Raw genomic sequence first — 23,566 nt, 5'->3', positions numbered from 1 at the left:
GCTCTGCTTTCAGTGCTGGGCACTTGCTGCTTGACAAATGAGAGCTGAAATGGCAGAGGTGATGGCCCTGGCCTGGGAAAGCTTCCTTCTTGCCATGGATAAGTGCATTTTTCAGCCACCCGGTGACATTCTCTGTGGGGAATCTCCTGTAGTTTGATGAATGCCCTGTGTAGCTGTCACTGTGGATTTGATCGTCCATTCTTTTAGCAAGTTGTTGGGAAGTCCTGCCAGAGTTCAAGGGATGTCAGCAGCGTGCGACTGCTGCTTGGGCACTTGTCAGGCGGGTCTTTGACTTCTCTTTTGCACAGGAACCTGTCTGGTGATGATGGGGTAAGGCTGGTATAACCTCTTCTCATGCAAGCATGTGGCATGGAGAGCTGCAGTGTCTTCAGCTGACTCCAGAGGTGATAGCACTTCCTTTTTTTTCCTAAGAAAGGAAGATACTTCTTCACTAGGCTACAGATGGAAAGGAACTTTGCTTCCTGTACAGACCTGGACCAATGATGGGCACTTGCAAAAGGAATGACATTTGCAGCGTGGGGGAGGTGGGAGTACCCGTTCTAGGATGTAGGTAACTGGGCTCGCTTCTTAAAGTGCATTAGGGTCTGCACTGTGTGTGTGTGTGTGTGTGTGTGTGTGTGTGTGTGTGAGGGTCACAAAGCTAGCATTGTGGTGAAGCAGGGCTGACGGGGATCTCGGGAGGTCATTAGTCCACCCCCCTGCCCGAAGCAGGAACATCCCTGTGAGAACCATTTTGCTCAAATATTTGTTTAACCTGTAGTGGAGGTTCTGCAACCTCTCTAGGGAATCTGTTCTCATGTTTAACCCCCCGTTATAGTTAGACCGGTCTTCCTAATATCTAACCTAAGTCTTCCTTGTTGAGATCTAAGCCTACGGCTATTATTTTTGTGTGCGGATCCAGAGGATGGCCATCCTGTTTATATTAACCTATTGCATTTGTAGGCAGTCTGCAACTTCTCCCCCAATCTTCTCTTCCCTGGACTAAATCATCCCAGTTCTTCCAACCTTTCTTTCCATACGTTGTGTTTTCCAGATATCTCATTGTTTTTGTTGCTAGCATATTGATTGTTCACTGCTTTCACCCCAAGTGCTTAAAAGCATGATTTAGATCTGGAGGTTGAAGGGGAATGAAGATATGTGATGACTTCCCATCATACTAGCCAGGTACATACATGGGAAGGGGTGATATGACAGGTTTGGGAAGCACGCTGTGCTGTTTTATGCATAGTGTGTTGGTTTAATTATGAGGGTATTCACTGAATGAACTACAGGGGTTGGAAACGTATCTTGACTCGTGTGGATTTATTTTTTTCTTTTGTTGTTAATCAAACCAGGAAAGAGCATGCTTTCCATGTGGGAAGGCTGTAATGCCAAGTCAGTATTGATATGGAGGTGATCCATGTTGAAGGAAACATCAGCACAATCTTCGCTTCTCCCCTACTGTTGAAGCTAGTTGCTCACACTGATTGCCAAGTTTGGGTTGTGACTCACTAAATTTGGGGTCAGGAAGGAATTTTTCTCTCCTGTCAGATTGTCACAGGTTATGGGGTGTGCCCCCCTTTGTCTTGGGGCATGGTCCTCTTGGAAACTGCTACGCCTTTATTAACAAACTACTTCTATGCCGCTGCATTGGCAGTACCCTCGGCTCCACTGCTCTTTGACATGTGGCATGCTATATAGGGTGTTGTGGCATTTTGGATATTGTTCCTTGTGGTTGCGTGCGAGGGTTTGAAGTAGTGATCTGGACTAGACACTGCAGTCTGTAGGGGAGAGGCCGTCTGGGATAATTGGCAATGAAAGGCTCCCTCCAGTCCTATGACTTTTTCAGAGAAACTTGTCTGGGGAGAAGGGAGGCAGCGGACATCCTCCTTCCTTCTGTGCATGTGTCTGGGGGAGCTGCAATTTCTCCACCTCTTTGTGGTGACAGAGGCTGTCTTATAAAATTAGGCTTGTTCTTTTTCCCTTTAAGATGGGAGGCTAAAACAGAGCACCGTCTGGAGAGGGGGAGATGGGTGGGACAGTGAACACAGCTTCACCCCCCCTCCCAAGACCTGGACCAAGCCCAGAGAATCAAGAATGGGGATGCAATCACGTGAGGGGATTGCATTCAGGATTTTTTCTACAGATGTACATTTTCTTACTCTATTTCAGAGTAGATTATGCTTAAAACATGTCTATAGTTGATATGTTTTCCTGTTCCCAGTGTGTGTTACCACCACGCTCGCTGATGGGGTGAATGAGGAGCCAGACCTCCCAGAGCCCAGTGGTCTCTGGGGGGAGTGACATGGAAGTGACTGGGGAATTGAGCGGACGAAGGACCGGTTCCAGCATCTAGCTGTCCCATCCTGCACAACCTTGCTGCTTGAAACAGGTCACACAATGGGTGTGCGTCTCGGAGCTGAAGCTAGAAACACTGATCCATCACTCTCCAGGAGCTTATGGGAGTTGGTGGTTGGGTCCTTTCACGATGCATGGGTCACACGTTGGGAGTGGGACTGGACTGCCGTGTGACATGCTATCAAGAGGGACTGGAAGGTTCATTAGTCTGGGATTTATAATGGCCTGCCAGGGAATTTTTCTTCTCTCTCAAAACTTTTTGTTCCCTGCCTCTAAGCCTTCAATAGCTTTCCCTCCCAGGCAACATCTTATTCTCTGCTCCCCCCCTTCCCCCATCTACCGTATGCATTAACCTTGATCCACAGCATTTAGGCTCTTGTCTGGCTCTTCCCCACCCCCGAGGAATTTCACAAATAAATCACATCGCTGCGATTCCTTAAGTGGCGATGTTGCTATGTTTTCACTACTCTCCAGAGAAGCCTGGAAACCTGTCTTTGTTCAGTGCCTAACGCATGGCAGACTGCTGCTGCTATCAAAGGGCAGCTCTGCTTGTGGCGCATCCCTCTGCAGCTCGGTTTAATCCTTGCTTGATACGCTTCTGAGATCTCATTGTTTCTCTGTAATTAACTGTGATCGAAGGAGCCGGGAAGAGAAGTGAGTGGGGTGGTGGGGCGAGCAGGTGGTGGCTGCTGTAAGGAGAGCTGCTGGGGTTAGGGCTCAGTCCGGGTGATTCCCTCTCTTTCCCCAAGAAGGTTTTCATTTTGGGATTTGGAGTATATTATTCCAAGACTGCCAGGCAGTCCCCATAGATGTCACATCTCTGTTGTTCTGGGCACCCTTTAAATACACAGGCTAAGTCTATGTAGCTTCAGGAGCATCACAGAGATCAGTCCCACCTGTGCACACCTGCTGCTTGCAGGTTAGGCAGCAGAGACTGCTCAGGTGTGGGCCTGAGCAGCTCTGAGCACACCTCCTGGTTGTCTCTGTCTGGGGAGCCCGAGTGCACGGTGGGGCACATGCTCAGGACTGCTGAAGTGTAGGTTATACCACCTAATTTGCAGGCTTGGGTACAAGTGGGTGGGATTTATTTCTCAGCCAAGGCCATCTTGATGTACCCATAGAAGCAAGCTTTGTGCTACATGGGTGTGGCAGCAGCTGTGTTGACTAGGGGTGTGCAAAGATCCCACCCCCTTGCTGAAGAAACTCCAGCAGCAACACCCCTGGTGTGGGTGTGTCTGTGTGGACAGAAAAGGGTTTTTGCTGGATTCACTTCTGTTTCAGGAGGGGTTGTGGTTGTGTTGGCGGAAACCCCCTTCCTGGTGAAGATGCAGCATGTAGTGACGGAGACTTTGCTGATCTTATGGCTGTAGTGTAGACAAGTCCAGAGAGACAGCCCTCTTCAGCCCCTTGAAGAACATATGTTTGGGCCCGGGTGGGTTTGGGGTGTGCAGAAGAGACTTAACAAAAATGATGCCTCTGGCTGCTCTCCATCCATAAAGGAGAAATGCAAAGCCCAGTAATTATTTTTTTTTACTTAGTTGCATTTTTAGTCCCTGGGCTCTTATTGCTGGAGGCCATGGCCATTTTATAATATCACATTCTTAAACCTAAGCTGCAAATTTAAGCGGCACCTTTGTAAGCCACGAGTTAAGCTTGCCAGGCCAAGGTTGTTTATGCAGTATAGAAACACTGGCAAGCTACATTTCCTTTGAAGGTGAAAGCACCTGCAGCAAGAAGACCTATGAGTGCAACAGTCTACGCTGGTAAAAGTGCAGTTTTGCTGGTGTGACTTTAGCTGTGCCGAAAGTCGGAGGACTGGAGGCTTCTGCTGTCTGAGCTGTATCAGTCAGGGGCATGGTCCTTAGCCAACAGGGTCATGTGAGCAGGTCTATCACAGAGGCCCTAAATAGATATTGCCAAATGAAGCAGATCAGATGTGTCCTGCATCCACATCATTGGGCAAAATGGATGTTGTCTGTTGCTCTGCCCATCGATCCTGTGGGACATCACGTTCCTCCCCTTGCAGAGATGCAACCAGGGAAATCTCTGGGGTGCATCTCTAAGTGGTGCAGTCCCAGGGCTGAGGCTGCCGGTCGGTTGACTGATGGTCCCTGCCGCAGGACCACACCAGAGCATCAACGGGTAACTGGAGAGTGCTGACAGTTCGGGTCTGCCGTGCTTTCGCACCATAAAACAGATGTCTGCCACAAGAAAGTGGCAGAAACTACTAGCACCTTTTATGCCGACACATTTTTGGCAATTATGGTGCGACAAGGGGTATGGACATCTGTTTGCTTGGCTTTTACGTTGGCCCAAAGGCAATAACTTTTTCTACCTGGAGAGGTAGTGAGAAAGCGAGGCAGGGATTGTGTTAGTCCCTGTAGGACAGGCAGCACAATGTCCAGTTTTACTCTGGCAGTCGGTCCAACTTGTGTGTTTTGACCTTCAGCTGGGATATGTTTCAAGCCGTCCAGCAAAGGCCAGACCCTCTGATTTTCTAATGTGTCAGAAGCTAGCAGGCAAATCTCTCCCAGAATTGGGGACACTTTCTCAAGGGCCAGGTGAAGGCACGGATGTTTGCTCACCTCCAAGAGGGTGGTCCTCTGGGGGAGAACAGGAGTAGCAGGACCTGCATGTTAGTGCACTTTTTCCCCTTGACTTTATTGCTTTCTCCAGGGTTTGTCCCTCGCTCTTGAACTTGCTTGTTGCATGCTTTCTGTTTTCTTCTGGAGAAGAACAGAGGCTTGAAACATGCAGCTGCACCACATCCAAAATCAATCTGTAAGCCTGCCCAAAGCACTGCAAGGCCAAGCCAGCAGGGTGAAAGGGCATCGAAGGCAGGTTGTATCCAAGTGGGATGATTGAGTGCCAGGCCTGGATGGCAGGGGCTGTCTCTTACAAGCCTGCCATGCAATTAATGTTCTCCTCTTCACATCCCTTCTCCCTCTCGTCTCTGCAGCTGTGTTTTGGCTGCTCTTCCTCTCCTACATCCTTTATTTTTCATTGTCTGCACTGTCTCTTTCCCTCCCCTCTTCTTTCCCACTGCTCCCTGCGCATGTCGCTTCAGGTTCACTTTCAAAGCACTGAAGGAAGAGTCTTGCCGATGTTACCCTTCTTGTCTTATGCCCTCTACCGCCTGCTCCACCTAAGTGTCTCTAGCAGCTTTTGATCTTGCCCTCTGGGCTAGGGAACGGTATGGATTAACGAATGCCTGCAAGTAATAAATGACCTCTTCCTTAAATTTCTCTGAAGCCAGCTGCTCCACAAAACAGCCCAGCTGGTGACTTCTCTGTTCTTTGCTCGGCTTTCTACCTCCTGGCAGCTTTAGACAGTAAACTCTTGGGCTTAGGGCTCAGCTGGCAAAATACACCTGTTAATATCAAGTGGCAACCCAGAAAGTGCATCTCCCCATGCTCTCGACCTCTGGTGAGGGCCAGAACGGTGAGCTCCATGGGTTGGGTTGTGCCACTGATGTTGCATTTCCACGAAACCTTGATTGAGGACGCCCCTCTCAGTCCCCTGGGGTTAAAAACGAAACAAAAACCCCCCCAACCCCCCCAAATTTAAATTCTTCCTCCCGCACCCAGTGCTCAGGTTTGTCTTTTGTAAGATTTGCTTCAAGGAAGCTATTACTAGCTGTGCCTGTGGATGACTTCAACAGCCTTTGTTTAACAATCAGACTCAGGCTTGCTCTAGGTTGTTGTTTCTTCCTGTGCATTAATTAAAATACATGGGGAGAAAAAAGGGAGGCAAAGCTCTCTGTGTTTGAATGGTGTCACAGAACAAGGGGGTGGATTTGTGGCGGTGGGGGGGGGAAAAAAAAAAAAGGAAGCTTCTGGATGCAATAAAGCAGCCACCAAACTGAAAAACCCACTATAGCATTAATTTTTTTTCCCCCCCCAAACTGACCAGTTTCATTCAGTTTCTTACTGGAGCTGGCCCTCAAAATGTTTTTTTCAAATGGCAAGGCTGCTATAACAAGTGGTCGGAGCAAGCCCCAGGTTCTGTGGACACCTCTGCCTTGAACACTGCATTATCATCCTGCTTTGGATGTGATGGAAATGGCAAAGATCAAGAGATGAGCAGCACAATTTGGTTTGTGTGGGGGGTGGTAATGTGCATCTGGGAGCGAGCTTTTAGGAGAGCTTTAAGCACCGGGCATGCTTGGTTTGGAGAGGAGAGGTGCAAACAGAATCGTGGATGAAATAAACCTCGCCTGTGTTTCCTGGATATTCCTTTTTAATCTGAAATTACTGACTGTCCCTTGCAGTTGGCTCTCGCGCGCAGCTGATGCAGCTGAAGGCTGTAACATCATGGCCTCCCTCTGCTGCGAGGCGGCTCTTTCCCACCGCTGAGCTGCCAGCAGCTGCGATCGCTGGCTGTATCTCTCATGAACTGTATTTATTGCCTGCAGAGAGAGTGTGTGCAGCGAGAGTGTGCATGCGCGTGCAGAGTGTGCGTCTCAATGAGAGCACTCTGCCTTCCCATCCCCAAGGTCCTCCTCCCCTGCAAAGGTCCCAGGAGAGCAAAGAGGTGAGCAGCTGAGAGAGGAAACACAAGGCTAGTTTTAAGGCGAGAGGGTATATGGGGAGGGTTGGTACATGAAGGTGGTGGTGTGACTGAGTGGTTAATGAACTCTACAGTCTCCTGGTATCTCTTCCTAGGATGTTTTCCTGGTGCACTTTGTATCCAAGTCTGTGGGAAAAGAAGAGGGCTGTTTCCTTTGTGTCCAAAGCTCTGGGCAGATGCATGTTTGGCTGCTCTTTTGGGGTTAATTGAAATGGTTTTGGTTGTCATTAAGTCCATGTAACTCTCAAGACTTCCTCTAGCCCCAAAGCATTCAAGTGCTGTGAACGAAACGAGCTAGTCGAACGAAACAAACTTTTTTCACAGCTGGAATTACGGTTTTATTTTGTGCGCTAAATTTGTACAAAATGGGAAGATCTTGGGACTCTTTTTCTGCTCTTCCCATGAATTTGGATTGTTACGCCAATGGAGGCAGCCAAGAGTTGGGTTGAAAGTAAAATAGTCCAGGTGCCCCGTTAATGGACAAACCCTGTTATTTCAGCTAGTGCTGGGAACCAGCAAATAACTCCTGTCTTATTACGGTTCTCTTATAAATCTGTCTAGAGCTTATTAACACCATCTGTCTCTCTTATACCAAAAGGATGCTGTTTAGTAGCTTAGACACAGAATTTTAATCACCCTATTTAACTGAATTTAAACAAATTTTACATTAAATGGCTGTAAACAGCTTTTTTTATTTGAATTTCAATGTTCTCCTGTGGTGGTGCAACCCAGACCCTAAGGCTTTGTGCTGGTATCAGACAATTGGAGCTGAATGAATGAATGAATAGGCTCTAATGAAACAATCTGGTATTGTCTTCATTGCCCAAACAGGAGGAGCTGTGAAAAGAAACTTATAAATATTTGAAAAGTCTCTAATTGCAGTGTTGGTAGTAAAAATAAATAAAGATTGCTTCTAAAATATAAGGTGGGACAGACTAGGTTAAAGAGATCCTGTGACAATATTTGCTCCCAGTCTAAGGGCTCAGTCTTGCCCTTCTCACTGCTAGAGTTGGGCTACTTGGGTGAGTAAAGGCAAGGTTTCTCCCTCATTTGTCAACGCTGTTCTAATGATCTTGAATTTCTACATTATTTCTGTTTTGCTAACCCAGCACTTCTGATATGTGCATCCTGATTTTATGCAGAGCTTAACACCATGGAACTTCTTTCCAAGGGCCTGAATTCATCAGGTCTTCATCTTTAATTAGCAGTGGCTGGAGTTTGTAATTTTGGCATCTCTGACTTTTCAGCCTTCCTGCAATGGGCGTATAGGAACAGGTGTTGACTGTGTGCATTTCTCTCTTCCCCAGGGAGCGGAGCAACTGCTGTGGTGCAAGCTGCCTATTGTATCCCGAAAAAGGAGAAGGTGGCAATTAAACGAATCAACCTTGAGAAATGTCAGACCAGCATGGATGAGCTTCTGGTAAACAGTGATGTGAATGGGTTTGGGAAAGCAGTGATCCAGTTGGCCTAAGCCACTGCTTGGCCCTGGGTTGCTTTTAACTTTCCAGAAGGGGCCATTTATTGGCACGAGGGGCCCAAAGCACTGTGCTGTCCCATACTCAGACCTTCTCCCACTCCTCCCAGTAAAACCCCAAATGTTGCACATGATAGGTGACAAAGTACCAAGAGGCTGTAGATGGACCAAAAGCTTAGTGCTCTTTACAGTCACAGTACTTGTCTGCTGCGCTGCTCTGACTCTTGTCTGTCCCGTGCTCCCCGTGTTGCATCAGTTCAGCTAATGCTCACTCCCAAGCAGTAGGCTTCCCCCCTACTCTATCCTTAAGTTTGAAAGGAATCAGATAATTGGCCTTGCACTGAACAGTTATTTAAGTAGTGTCCATGGTTGGAGTGGAACTAATTGGACAGTAATACAAGGTGAGAGCTCCACAATCTGACCTAAAATGGGAGGGATGCAAAATAGTTCATACAGGAAACTTAAAAATATTGAGGAGTTTGTTCCTGTAGTCTGGCTAGCTTACTCGTTGTCCCTATCGTCTTTATAATCTCTCTCCCTCAATTCTTTATCTGAGGGGAAGGGTAAATGAGTTTGTGCCGAGCTCTGGGATGCTGCAACAAGAATACCAGCTTGTTTAGAGCCATGTTAGACCTATCTAGAGGATGCCATGGTTTGCAGCATAGAAACACGTTAGTAGTATGGCAAATCATACCACTGACTCTGTTCAGAGCAGAGATTCATAGATTGTAAGGCCAGAAGGGATCTTGGAGGATCATCGGGTTCAGCCTCCTGGATCAGACAGGGAAGACAACTGGGGGTCAGGTGATCCCAGCGAGGTGACTGTCTAGTCTCCTCTTGGAGATTTCCAGGGTAGGTGACTGCACCACCTCTGGAGGGAGTTTATTCCACAGTCTGGACACCCTGACTGTGAAGAAGTTTTCCTAAGAGTATAAATTGCTACAGAGCAGCAGTGGATGTGCCATGTTTGCCCCATTGTGCTCTAATTGACCAGGACCCCTTAATACTTTAAAATTGGAAGAGACCACTGGACTACTGTTGTAATTCATACTTAGTCTTTCTCTACTGTACAGGATATATTGGTGGGCTCAGTGTCCTCATTTCTGTCTCCACACATACTAGTGATTTCCCTCCCAGTTTTGCATTGCATACATATAATCTTAACACTGAGCCAAGCCCATTGAGGCTCAGTGATTTCATATTCTTTCCCTTTTTCCCAAGGACCTTACATCCCCTGTCCCTAGACCTTAGCAGACTTCCCCTCAGTTAACTTAAAATCTGGCCAGCCTTTCTTTCTCCTTTCCTTCTCTCCCTTTCCCTTACTACCCTGCCAACCCTAGGTCTTGGTAGCTAGTAACAATAGCCTTAATCACCAGCTCCCATTTCTCTTCATGGTGAATGATGATTGTTTTCTGTTTTAGGCAGTGGGGTGCAGTGATTAGGACACAGATTCCTGGGCTCTGTTTCTAGCTTTTGCTGCATGAACTTGGGCAACTCATTTTAGATTCTGTGCTCCCAATATCGAGGTAAAATTGGAACAATGCTTGCAAGTTTTGTCGATTTTTATCTTTGTAGAGACAAAAAATGCTGTTGTACAAGGAAAGAAGCTTTCAATTTGACTGTAAAGCTTTTTGGGCCCTGCCTATGACCAGCTGCAAACAAACCTTATTATGGCTTTTGCTAGTGTAGGGGTTCTTGACTTCTCTTCCCCTTCTACAGCCATGATCTTGGCACCATATCCTTTCTTCATTTTAACAGCTTCTGTGCAGCTGGTGGTCCCTGTCTTCCAGTCCTTGTGAGTCTTCCCAAGTCCTTTGTCACAGACTAGAAAGTGAGATTATTAATGTTTGCGTAATTGCCAATTTCAGCTAAAAGGGTCATGTTCGAAAGCGCTGCATTGGAGACTTGGCATGCAATTTTAGATAAAATGTCCTCTAATTACTTATCTTAATCTCCAGTTGACCCATTCCTCAAAATACCTCTGTTTTATCTTATAATGAATAGGATTGCAATGAATTGCCGTTTTCTTCTCTCATAGGGCTCTAATTATGTGACCTGATTTGGTGCCAGTCCTTTTGCAGACTTGTTTGCAGGACTGCTGTGAAGATGAAAATTCATGTTTCAAGATGTCGCTAAACCTCAGTCATTTTAAAATAAAATGTAGTGATGAATTGGGTGGATAGTTTTGAGTAAAAACAGGAATGAAAGGACCTCTTTCTGCACCTGTAAACGGAAAAAACAGACTTTAAAAGGTCAGCAGCTAGTAGCTACATGTATTTAAGAAAACAGGCATCAAAATGGATCTGGAGGACAGTAATTTGTATGTTGTGAAAGAGGGTAGACTTATTTAAGCATAACGTTCTGTTGCTTGAATGCAGTTATGTCCCTGGGTGAGAACAAAGCTGTAGATAACAAAAGAAACATTTCTTCCCTGGTGGGAACAGTAAATCTCTTAAAGTGTCAAATTCAGAAAAAGATGTTGTTCAGCACTCCTTGCTCATTACAGGAGATGGCAAGTAGGGTGGAGAGTGCTGTGTCCCATGGCAGTGGGAGAAGATGGTCCTCCACAATCATGAAGGACCCATGAGGTTTATGGTTAAGTAGAGACCCCTAAAAAGGTATGACCCCCCCCCACACTTAGATGGCTTCTCAGTTTTCTCTAAAAGCTGAACCCCTTTTAAAATCTCTCTTATTGCTGAAAATGTAGGCTGCCTTCTCTTCCTCTCTTATGGGTTCATCCTTTCTCTGTCCTTCATGTGATATCTTTAGGCTTTCTAAGGTCTTTGGAGCAAGGACCTACCAAGGGGTAGACAAATCTGGGGTAACATGCACTTCACAAAAGGTCTCCTTACAAAATATTTCAGTTTTATTCTGATCATTCAGAGTATTGCTATCTTTATAAATGTCCCATCCCTTTTGTCCATTTAAGTTCTTGGCTCTAGTGATCTTCAGTGCCAGCAAATTCCATAGTCCCACTCTGTAAAGAAGGATTTTTTACTTGTAAGCTTTGAATTTGTGACCTTTAAATGTCCGATTGTTTGTGTGTTATGACTGAGACGGGGAGAAGAGATACTCCCATCACTCTCTTTATATCATTTGTTGCTTTTTATCTTGTGCGTCCTTTTCGTTTTTCTTCTCTAGTGTTAGTAGTCCCAATGTTTTCAGTCTTTCAGATAAGCTATTTCTACCCCCTTTAGAAGTCTAGTAGCTCTTGCTTGAACAACTTTAGTTATGCAGCGTCAACATTTGTATTTGTAGGGTTTCTTTAGCACGACAGCTGAAGTTTTGGCAGGCTGAAATGGACTCAAGGCATAAATACAGTGAAAAGAAATGCAAAAAATCTTTCCTGCCCTACCCTATACCCCTAGTTCATAGCAGCATAAACAGTCTGGCGTTTTACTAGCTCCATTATCCTTCTGCTGCACCGATGAGGGGATCTGAGCACAAAAGCCAGCTTACAGCAAGCATTCCAGTCTGTCCCCAGGCAGCAAAATCCATGGTTTTGTGTTAGAAAGTACTGCCCACTCTGTGAGCTGGGACAGAAAGGGAATAAAGGTTTCAGACTCTAATTTTGTAGAGCACTCTGGACTGTTAGACTTCACTGGGAGTGGGAAGGGGAAATGCTTATTCCCAGGATCTGCCTGGCAAAGTGGGTGCAATAGCATAGATCAGAGGAACCATGCTGCATTTTTGTGTGGTTTTCTGAATGAACAAGCATGTTTTTTGTTTTTTTTTTTTTTTTCCCTCTGGCCCAGTAGAGAGTTGGGATTTTTGCAGATCTAATATTTGGTGATGAGTTTGCTGAAGGTGAGGGGGAAGAAAAGAAGTGAAGGTTGCTTTTACAGTACCAGTTGAATCAAGGAGTTTTACTCCAACTGTGTTGTAATACAAAGCTTTGAAAAGGGATTGACTGAAGGGGAGTCCAAGAGAGGACCCATGGAGGATCTTTATGGAGAGGTATGAGTAAGCAGGGATAATGATAGGATTTGCCTGGTTGAGGCTCCCGATCCTTAGGTCTCAAAATGCACACGGGCCATGCGAGTGTCTGGGTGTGTAGCACCTGCACCTCGCCCGCGGTGGTTGGAAGCTCTCTCGGCACTCCTCTAGAGCAGTGTTTCTCAGCTACTCGAAGGTCATGTAGGTGGGACTTCAGCTCAATGCCTTATTGAAGGAAAAAAAAGTCAGTTGTTTGCACTTTAAATAGATGAATCGGCAGATATCTTGAACAGTGCGGTGTTGTGGGGTTTTGTTTTTATCATGGTGGGACCAGGGTTTTTTGACAAAATGGTTGGTGGGGCGTAAGGTGCAGAAGGTTGAGAACTGCTGCTCTAGAGCTGTGGAGTGGTGTTTCCGCGTGTTTATAGCAGTTTTAACTATAAAATACCAGCCTTGCCTCAAGAATCGGTACAGAAAAAAGAGCAAAATAAATCCAAGATACTGTAGTTTGGCAGAAGAAGTGGTGATTGCTGTAAAGGAAGTCTGCAAGCAGGGATATGATTAAAAAGTGGGGGTTAACATAGAGAGCAAACAGCTTAGACATGTGAAATTTATTTCTGGCCCTCCTACTTTCATGGTTTTGGAAGTCACTGGCCAGATCTGTACCTCTGTTTTTCAACCTCATTTTTACCTCCTTTTCCACTGGAGGGTTGTTAACCTTTTGAAATCCTCTGGCAATACACATGTTAAAGGCAGAGTACTCCGTAATGATTTTTCCAGCCAGCTTTTCCCACTGTCTAGGATGTGGTTATGATGGGGGGAGAACGTTGCCTTGTCTGTGCAGAAAATGTTGCTCCTTGTTGCCTATTGTCAGAAGTGACATGTGCTCTTGGGATCCTAAACATTGCTTGGAGTTGGTGGGATGAAGATTTCTAGGTCATCTTCAGGGGCTTCTCCCCAGTGTCTCTGCCACCACCTGCAGAGAATTTCATGGCTGGGCTCACTGAAAACATCGTCCCAGCGCATTGTGCCAACTCCAGTGCCTCTGGACAAGTGCCGAAGTGACATGATCTGCCACCAAATAGCAGAGGCAGAGCACGCTGTGACCAAGTCATTGTCCTCAGAAAGGGACTGTCCTTGCCATTTTTGAGATGGATGCAATCATGCCCACATTCGCTGGGAGGGCAATATAGCAGTGCGCAGGCAATCCAGGAAGTATTTTTGAAGAGTTTTGGAGACAACTTTCTGGTGCAAGTGCTGAGCCAGCTAGGGGCCATGCTCTTCTTGACCCACTGCTCACAAACAGGGAAGAATTGGTGGAGAACGTAGTGGATGGCAACTTGGGCAACAGTGACCATGAGCTGATTTGAGTTCAGGATCCTAAGGGAGGGAAGGAAGGAAGGAGAGCAGCAGAGTAAGGACCCTGGACTTCAGAAAAGCAGGCTTGGACTCACTCAGGAACTCATGAACAGGATCCACTGGGAAGCCAAACTGAGGGGAAGAGGTGTCCAGGAGAGCTGGCTATATACTTCAGAGGAGTTTTACCGAGAGTGCCTGAACAGACCATCCCAAAGCACAGGAAGACTAGCAAGTATGGCAGAAGACCAGCTTGGCTTAGTAGGGAACTCTTCAGTAAACTAAACTGCAAAAAGGAAGCTTATAAAAAGCAGAAATTTGGGCAAATAAATAGGGAGGAGTATAAGAGTATTGCTCAAGCATGCAGGGATGAAGTCAGGAAGGCCAAAATACAGTTGGAGTTTCAGCTTGCAGGGGATGTGAATGGCAACAAGAAGGGTTTCTACAAGTGTGTTGGTAGCAAGAGGAGGATCAGGGAAAGTGTGGGTCCCTTGCTGAATGGGGGAGGCAACCTTATGACAGAGGATGCAGAAAAGACTGAATTGCTAAATGCCTTCTTCAGTTCAGTCTTCAGAGACAAGGTCAGCTCCCAGACTACTGCACCGGGCAGCACAGTTTGAGAAGGAGGTGAGCAGCCAACAGTGGCGAAAGGACAGGTTTGGGACTACTTAAAGCTGGACATATACAAGTCAGTGGGGCTGGATGGGATGCACCTGAGGGTGCTGAGGGAGTTGGCTGATGAGATTGCAGAGCTATTGGCCATCACCTTTGGAAACTCATGGTGATTAAAAGAGGTCCTGGGTTATTGAAAAAGGGCACACATAGTGCCCATATTTAAGAAAGAGAAGAAGGAGGATCGAAGGAGCTACAGACCAGTCAGCCTCACCTGAGTCCCTGGACAAATCATGGAGCAGATCCTCAAGGAATCCATCTCAAACCACTTGGAGGAGGAGAAGAAGGTGATTAGGAACAGTCAGCGTGGATTCACCAAGGGCAAGGCATGCCTGACCAATCTTATTGCCTTCTTTGATGAGACAACTGGCTCTGTGGATGCGGGGAGACTGGTGAATGTGGCTTACCTTCGTTTTTAGCAAGGCTTTTGGTACGGTCTCCCACAACATTTTCGCAGGCAGGTTAAGGAAGTATTGGCTGGATGAATGGACTGTAAGGTGGATAGAAAACTGGCTGGAGCATTGGGCTAGTAAGGCAGTGATCAATGGCTCGATGTCTAGCTGGCAGCTGGTATCAAGTGGAGTGCCCCAGGGGTCAGTCCTGGGCCCAGTTCTGTTCAATGTCTTCATTAACAACCTGGAAAATGGCATAGTGTCCACCCTCAGCAAGTTTGCAGATGAGACAAAGCGGGGATCGGGAGGGGTAGTAGATACACTGGAGGGTAGGGCTAGGATTCAGAGTGACCTAGACAAATTGGAGGATTGGGCCAAAAGGAATCCCTTGAGGTTCAACAAGGACAAGTGCAAAGTCCTGCACTTAAGATGGAGCAATCCTATGCACCGGTACAGGTTGGGGGCTGCCTGACTGGACAGCAGCTCTGCAGAAAAGGACCTGGGGGTTGCGGTGGACAATAAGTTGATTATGAGCCAACAATGTGCCCTTGTTGACAAGATGGCAACAGGCATACTGGGCTGCGTTAGTAGGTGTGCCGCCAGCAGAGCAAGGGAAGTGATTATTTTCCTGTCTTCAGCACTGGTGAGGCCACGTTTGGAGTACTTTGTTCAGTTTTGGGCCCTGCCCTACAGAAAAGATGTGGACAGATTGGAGAGGGTCTAGCAGAGGGCAACGAAAGTGGTGAGGGGACTGGGGCACGTGACTTATGAGGAGAGGCTGAGGGAACTGGGCTTATTTACTCTGGAGCAGAGGAGACTGAGAGGGGATTTAATAGCAGCCTTCAACTCCCTGCAGAGGGTTCGAAAGAGGATGGAGCTGGACTGTTCTTGGTGGTGGTAGATGACACAACAGGGAGCAATGGGCTCAAGTTGCAGTTATAAAAGTATAAACTCATGCTGTAAGACAAAAAACAACTGTCCAGGCTTAATCAAAGTTTCCCATGTGGACAGTTTAGTCCGTAACAGCTCGTTACTGTTTTTCTTGCATCTTCTTTTGACTAGCCTGGCATCAGGTAATCATTGGCGATGCCAAGCTGCCTGAACTACTGCCGTGCTCCAGCAGGACACTTTCCATGGGTGGGTTATCTGTGCCATATATCTGGTATAAAAGCAGCAAGCTGGTTGACTAGAAGCATCCCGGATGTCTTATCTGGCTGTTTTTCTCACAGGGGTGTTTTGTTTCTTCCAATGCCTAAAGGCTTTGATGGATTGAGTGGGTGGAAATGTGTAAACATCCCAAATCTGCCAACTTTCCAGGTTTTCTAGTTCAGTATGCAACTTGACATACCAAGTGCCCACAGTTGGCACAGGGTTAACTCGCACTCCTTGTATCATGGGACCTCAAGTAATAGAAAGCCTGAAGGCTGTGGTCGCTGCAAGCTGGCATGGTGCTCTGCCATCTAATTCCTCAATACATGAGCAGCTGAGGCGAAGCAGAGCAGTCTTAATGACTTTACTGATTGATGTCGTATCTTATTATAGTTCAGGTTGGACGTCAGTACAAGGGGAATGTGAAAGTCTGGTGGCTAAAAGAAAACAGTGATCTACTTTTCTCCTGTTGTTTTGATCCAGGTGAAATGATGGTGCCAGTGAAGAAGAAAAACAAACCAGCCCCAAACCATAACTAATAACAAGCAATTACCTATATATTGGAGGTGTTTTAGTGAGAGCATGTTGACACTCACTAGTTTGCCAATGTGGCTTGTAACGCTGGAGGGACAGGCTAGTCATTTGGCTCCCAGATGATTGTGGGGGATGGAGGGCAGGTAAGGCTTAGTGAGACATGTACCAACACAAATATCTGCAGAGCATTTTACAGACCTTGATCTTGACAGTACTGGGGAAGTACAATCCCCATTTTGGAGCTGCGGAGAATGGAAACATGTTGAATGAGGTGCCCAAGGTCACGCAGTGAATGAGAAGTAAAAAATTGAACGTACGCGTGGCCATCTCGATTCAGCCTGGTGGTATGCCAGTCCAGTTTGCAGGACCAGCAACTTCTAAGGAAGGTTCAAGAAATGCCAAGAATAAGAGTAGATAGAATATCTTGCCCCAGGGACATTTTCCTCCCAATCTCAGATGAAAACCCTTGCCTTGTGGGGTGAAGGCTCGTGTCTTTTCCAAACTTCTTAACATTGTTTAATGAAGTTCTGGATGTTCTTGTCTAATCCCTCCTTTTTTTTTTTTTCTTTTTTCCTTAAAGCCTGCCAAGCAGCTTGCCTTAATCGTGTCTTGTGCTGATGAGTTCCACAGGCTAATTTTGACATTCTGTGGCTAAAACAGAGTTCCTGCTTCCTGGTTTTCATGCTTTCTTTTATTTTTTGAAGCCTGGCTTTAGATTGATTAGGATGAAGGAAAATTTACTTATGGCCACTCTCTGAAAGGAAATGAATGAATTCTCATTTTATAGCTTCTTAACTAAAACGTTAGGATGACACAGAGCAGAACGTGGCAACTTCTTGTGATGCAATCCTGTATAATGCTTCATGGAGCAAAACCTTGGAAGTTTGCATCTGGATTTCAGCCAAGGGAGAAAGATTGTCCTATCGGTACTCAGAACATCTGCAGGTCAAAGGGCAGTGTTAGTAGGCCATATCTGACCTGCTTTGGCTTACCTCGTTTAATTTGAGCTTCCCAAATAATAGTGCAAAACACATCTGAATCACTGTATTGACTTTGCTCCTAACTAAACAGCACTCTGGATTCCTTTGAAAGCACAGGTGTTTGTGTAAGCACTTCATGCACTGAGCTAGCTTCAGTATGCAAGGACTAAACTCAAATTTACCTGGCTTCTGCTTTGAGTGGTTGGAGAGCAAGAGTCCTTTAGACATGCCTCAGGAGCGGACTGGCTTTGCATGCACGCATGCACCTGCACTCAGGTTTAACTGGTAGGTCAGCTGTTGGCTGGTAGCCTCACATCCCCTCTCCGATTTAATTCTCAACTTTGAGTCGTGTACCAATGAGTAAATGGACATGCTTTCAGAATGAGATGCAATATGCTGCCTTCCATCAGAGCGTTTGTGACACTTCCATAAAGGGGCCATTCGATATCTTCTGATTCAAAATAATGGTTTGTAGCAGTTTTACGGGTGTTTCAAAAGCTCTAAAGTGCTCAATTTACTGTCTTAGAAGTGGCAAAGACATTTGTCATGACACTTGCAGGGAGGACATAAGAGCCATTAAAACAGAAGTCTGGCTGCAAGCTCCCGGAATCTGAGGTGTCTGTTTTCATATGCAGCTCAGGGTAAGCATGCAACCCCCTGCAAAGGATTGTCCATTGCCAAATGTTTGGTTTTTTTATCAGTAATGCATCACTGGTAGCTAAAAGGCAACACTTTGAATGCTGCTTCCTGGGTTGTGAATTGGAAATAAGGCATCTGTTTGAGACTGCTTCAGATACCCTCTTTATCTACACAGGGCTTCAGTAAGGACTGCCCCAGATGCATGTCTGGCATTTAGGGGAACCCCTCCCTGGTAGTCTTAATCATAGGCTTCTTCCTAGAGCAAAGCACTCAAAGGCAGATTGTAGGGAAATGGATGTGTGGAACTGGCCAGACCAGCTGCTACATCAGACTTCTTCAAAATGAAGAGAGAAGATATATGGCATATGTTGTTCACTTGCTTCTTCTCCATTGTGTGACTGGACTCCAGTCACACTAGTACATAGTGATGACCATCACGTGTACATATGACGAAAATGTTATTTGTGTGGCTTAATGGCATCACACATTACACGTGCACCAGTTTGGGGGGGTTTAGATGAGTTTGCATAGTGCAAATTAAATGACACCCAGATGTAACGTAGTTTGCAACTTTGCAAATTGCAACGATGCAGCTGTCAGCTTGCCCCCAGTTGCAAGAGAAGCGGGCAGGCTACGTGGATTGGGCCCCCTCGCCACTTCTGCTTTCAGCGGGCTCCTGCAGCTGGCAGGATGCCTGGGGCCATCTGGGAATGGGCTGGCTTGCCCCTGGGGCAGCGCAGGAAGGCAACAGGAAGGTGGCTGGGTTTTCTGGTGACCGGAAATCCAACTCTTCCCTGAGCCCACCTGGAGAGCAGCACCCGGTGGGCTCCCAGTAGGTGGACTTGGGGAATAGCTGGATCAGGCTGGGTGCTGCCTCCGAGCTGGGGGTGGGGGCTGCACGGCCCACCAGCAGCTTGATCCCTGGCCACGAGCAGGTTCCAGCTCTGAGGAAATAAGGCAAAAAGGTTCAGGCCCCTTGCTGTAACGTGACGGAAAAATTGAAATGATTTAGTCCTCAGGGTTTTATTCTATGCCCCACTCTTTCAATTTAGGGGGCATATATTAAAACCCTGAGGACTAAACCCCCATCACATGTACAAGCACCCCTCCCAGCGAGATTAGACAGCAAAATTTGAAAACTGTTACTGCCTCTCCCTATCACTTCCGCACTGAAATTGCCTTTCTGTTTTCCTATTGTTGTCAAAGCCCCCTGGAAAGTTGTTGTGTATTCAGGAAACACTGCGGGTTACGAGGCTAGCCCTTGAATTCATTTGTCCACCTTCCTCCCCCATATGCTTTTAAATAGAGTTCCTCTGGTAGCTATCGGACAGGGGTCCTGGTGGAAGTGCCCTCGCGCTGTATTGGTATTGCTAGTGTGGGCTGTTGTGTGGATGAGAGTGTTTGGTTCCAGTTATAAGTGGGGGAAGCACTTTAACCACAATGCCCATTGTGATTTGTGATGATCAATTAAAACAATTGTGTGTCAGCAAACCTCCAAGGATATGGGCATCCTTTGTGGGCACGAGGGGAGGAGAAACCCTTATGTAGCCAATGTGAGATTAGACTGGGAACAGGAGGAGGGGAAGAGAAGCTCTGCTTTTGTTAAGTCCCCGTCATCCCCTCCCCACCTTTTCCTCTCTAATAATGGCAAGTGCACTGGAAATAATGAGCTGTGATGCTGTTAATTATTCATTGCCTCAGTGCACCACATGAGGGATGGCTTAGTCTGCTCCTGTTACCAATCAACTGGCTGATGGGTAGTATGTAGATTGGGCACATGATTTCCCCTTCCCCCCCCTTCCTCTATGTGCAAGTGACACTTTTAAATTCTCCATTTACCTGTGCAACCCAGCCTGGCATCTGGAAATAGTATTCTCCACAGACTTCCCTCTTTCATGCATCTTTTGAAACACTTTTGTTGTGTTCGGTCTGCACAATTCACAATGGCACTGTAGCCCAGTTGAAGGCTGTAACCTATTATTGAAGATCTCTAGCTTTATTATTGGAAAGAGCCGGAGGGATAGGAAAGGGCTAGCTGACTGCAGATTAAATACGTCTCCAGGTAGTGGCTCCTTTCTCGCCCCTTTCTTGCTTGGCTCCGTTCACATCGTAGATGTTTTCCTATCTATGGCTTTTCCCAGAAAGAGGAGTTTTAAGTGTACGGATGTCCGTCCGCGTTAAATTTAATATTTCTTCCTTAGTTGTATTCAAATAGTTGTTCTGTTGTGAAGATTAACAGCTCTTTTCTGTTTTAAAAGTTGACTCCTAAATGCTCTAAAATCCACATGCTTATCATAGTATCCTGAAACTTGGGGCATCTCATGGGAGGGTTTGTACACCGGGCGTGTGGTCATTGGACCAAAATGTTCCCAAGAGATGGTCCTCTTCTTTCTCCCCCCCACCCCACACATAATTACCCTCTCTTTTTCAGGGCTCCTATATTCTGTCAGTGTCATTCTGGGGACGACACAACTGGGGATCAAACTACAACTCTGATCGTGTCCAGAAGCAACTCATTTGCTTGACTTTTTTCCCCCAGCTGGTACCTGGCACCCACTCCTGCTTTGGGGAACCAAAATTGAAACCAAGCATTCAAAAGAAAGAAGTTCAGTTTTCAAGTCAAGTGTTAATGCTTCTGAACAAGCCTGATGCTTATGGATTGAATGAATGACACTTGGTGGGCATGGACAGAGTAGCTAAAAGGCTTTCTAGCCTGCCAGTTTTCATATGAGCTGCGTGATTTAAAGGAATGGGCAACATCCATTGAACTTGACCTACACCCGCAAGTGTTGGTTGGAATCTGACCCCTGGCAACGATTGGGAGCTGGAGAGAAGGGGAGAGCATTTTGCTTGGATCTGCTTCTGTCAAAGGGCTTTTTGTATTGAGGGCATTGTGATCTCAGTCTGGCCAAAAATCCAGGGGGCATGCAAATTCTCCAAAAGAGAATAAATTACTCATGCAAATGCTTGCTTGGAGGGGGTGGGGGTTGAGAGGGGACTTGGGTATATTGACTGAGTGAAGGGGGGTTATGGTGAAGTCATGAACTAAGGGAAGGGACAGGGGTTTGGGGTCTTGGGTTGTAGGGGTGGGGTATGTATGGCAGGAAAAGTGGGGCATTATAGGTATGGGCTCTTGTTAACATCACGTGTTCCTCTCCTGGGTATGTGCCAGGTTCTGGGGGACCCTTTTCTTCTAGAGCTGCCTGTCCCCCTGGCATCCCCTGTGTGTTTCAGGATCTATCTTCCCCCAGCCTTCTAGCGGGTAGGAGCCCCTTCCTTTCCCCCATTCCATGTGAGCCGAGGTCTGGTGGGTCTCTGCCCTTCTGGGTGCGTCTGAGCCTGTTTTCCTGATCTTTGTGTGAGATGAGATGTGGCAGACTTTATCCCTCTAGGAAGGCAGGAGTTGCCCCTATGCACACCCCAGGGAATTATGCAATTATACACCCGCATCATTTTGCACATAAAAACATATGACTGTGGATAATCGCATAATTCCCAGGGGTGTAGGTGGTGAGTAGAAAGGGGAGCTCCTGCCTGCAGGGGAGGGGGATGGATGGTTGTGGGCTCCCCCTGCCACATGCCCCCCACTTTATGGTGCACAGCCCCTGCCATCAGTAGTGCCCGTGGGGTGATACTGGCTGGGGCAGGCAGAGCTGCTGGTGGCATGTGATGGCAGCTGAGTGCCTGGTGCTGCACATGGTTCCTGCCTGCGGTGCTGTATGTCCCATGTGCTGGCACGGAGCCAGCCTGGTTTGGCCTGAAAGCTCCCGCCAGTGGGCTGAACTGGGCCAGCTCTGTGCTGCTACGTGCAGGGCCCAGGACTTACTGGAGCTGTGTGCTGCCAGGGGTGCTGCCTGCTGTGGACAGGAGTGCCCTAGGGCCTGTTGGTGGTGGGGGCAGTGCATAGGTATGGCAGTGGGGGGTACTCCCCCCCCCCCCCCCCCCCCCCCCCCACAAGTACTTGCAAATATTTCTAAAGAAGGTTTGAATAGTATTACATTTTTTTGCAAATTAAACTAAATATAATTTTGCATATCTTTTGAATCTTTCTGCACATAATTCCCTGGGGTGGATCTGTGACACTAGGGTATGAGGATGTCTGCCTCCATGGGGCGAGCAGGGGTAGGCATGCTGGCAGCCTCCACTGAGGGCTCAGGACTGAGCCTGGTGTGAGTACAGTAGTGCATGCTTGGATGCAGACCATTAGAGATCAAGTCCTGGCAGCAGAGCTGGGGTAAGGACTTTTGCTCCCAAGGGATGAATACAGCCGTTCACAGCTTTCAGAATAACTGCCTTTTTATCTGTATTTATTTATGGGGAGGGAGAGGGTAGGGGTTAGTTCAGCTCACACCATTGCAGTGAGTTGAATAGGCCACTTCACACTTTCCCCCAAACTCCTTTCTGCTTAAAGGTCAACTCTAAGTGCTCTAAAACCTGGGCACTTGCTTGAATTTCCTGTGAAATGTGTTGTCTGGCAGGAGCAGAGCAGCAGGTCCAGAGTTGGGATCATTTGAGTTTATGGGTCCTGAGATCCAGGCAGGGAGCAGGGTATTTAAGGCTGTCAGCTTCTCCCAGGGCATCCTTGTGTAGACTTGGGGAGTCGAACCAAGTCTGGCTAGACCTGAAGGTGGCTCAGTTGTGTGACATTTGCCCCTGGTGGTGCATGACATCCACTGCCTCTTTTGAGGAAGCAAGGTTGAGCCCAGTGTTGAATGAAGAATTAAGTCTGTAGACAGGTGCTCAGCATCCACAGGCTCCTGTCTCTCTGGGAGGGACCCAGTAAGTGCAGGGATCTGCGGGAGCTGTGCAACACCTTGTGCGTCAGGAGTAGGGCAGGGGGGCCTGAAAGGAACCCAGAGCTGAACTCTGCAAATGGAGCTGGACATGTGGTGGGTATTTCCCGAGGTGGGGGGGACTGAAGTATCAGGGGGAGTGGAGAGTGGGGCAAAGGGATTTAATGGGATGGGTGAGGTAGAAATGGGGTTGGAGAGGGGGAAGGAGAGAGACTGTCAGGGTGCCAGCTGCAGCACCCTGGCTTGCTTTGAAATCCTTTGAAGGGTGTCACAGAGTGCCATGTAGGGGTTAGCACGCGGAGATTTCAAATGCAAATCCATCATGTCCAAAACACTCTGACCAGTTGTGGTCTTCTGGAGTTCTTTGCAACAGAAAAATTGCTCCATTATTTTTTTTGTAGTAAAAAAATAAGTGAAAACTTAAGAACTGGCATTTTTCCAAGGGATGCCTTGAGTCTGAGGTTGAGAACCCCTGGCTTAAAAAGAGGTAAATAGCCTTATTAGTTCAGAGGCAGGGCAGGGTGGCACCTTGGGGACTTGCCATTTAGTCCCTTAGGTGCCACCCTGCCCTGCTTTGTCATATGCTTAAAGTACTGTAACTACTGTGTAATAAAGCTGTCAAGCTCTTGGGGACATAGATCACTTCTGTGGTTTCTCAGTGGGTGTGTTAGCAGCTAGGCATCCCAGACACTTCAAGGCAGAAGCCATTCCACA

At 47.0% G+C, this 23,566-nt stretch overlaps 1 protein-coding gene across 2 annotated transcripts in view; it reads left to right on the top strand.

The window, feature by feature from the left end:
- Positions 1–23,566, top strand: part of OXSR1 (oxidative stress responsive kinase 1) — a 123,703-nt gene that overhangs the window by 13,321 nt on the left and 86,816 nt on the right. The window contains exon 2 of one of the 2 annotated variants that reach the window (XM_014609069.3): positions 8,235–8,347. The exons of the other annotated variant lie outside the window; for it this stretch is intronic. Within the exon in view, the coding sequence (XP_014464555.1) occupies positions 8,235–8,347 (113 nt within the window). The remainder of the gene's footprint in view (positions 1–8,234; positions 8,348–23,566) is intronic. 2 annotated transcript variants of the gene reach the window in all.

This window comes from Alligator mississippiensis, chromosome 5 (assembly GCF_030867095.1).
Source record: "Alligator mississippiensis isolate rAllMis1 chromosome 5, rAllMis1, whole genome shotgun sequence".
NCBI classification, from domain to species: Eukaryota; Metazoa; Chordata; order Crocodylia; family Alligatoridae; genus Alligator; species Alligator mississippiensis.
Note: the sequence above shows the minus strand (reverse complement) of the source record. Positions and strands in the feature narration are given on the sequence as shown.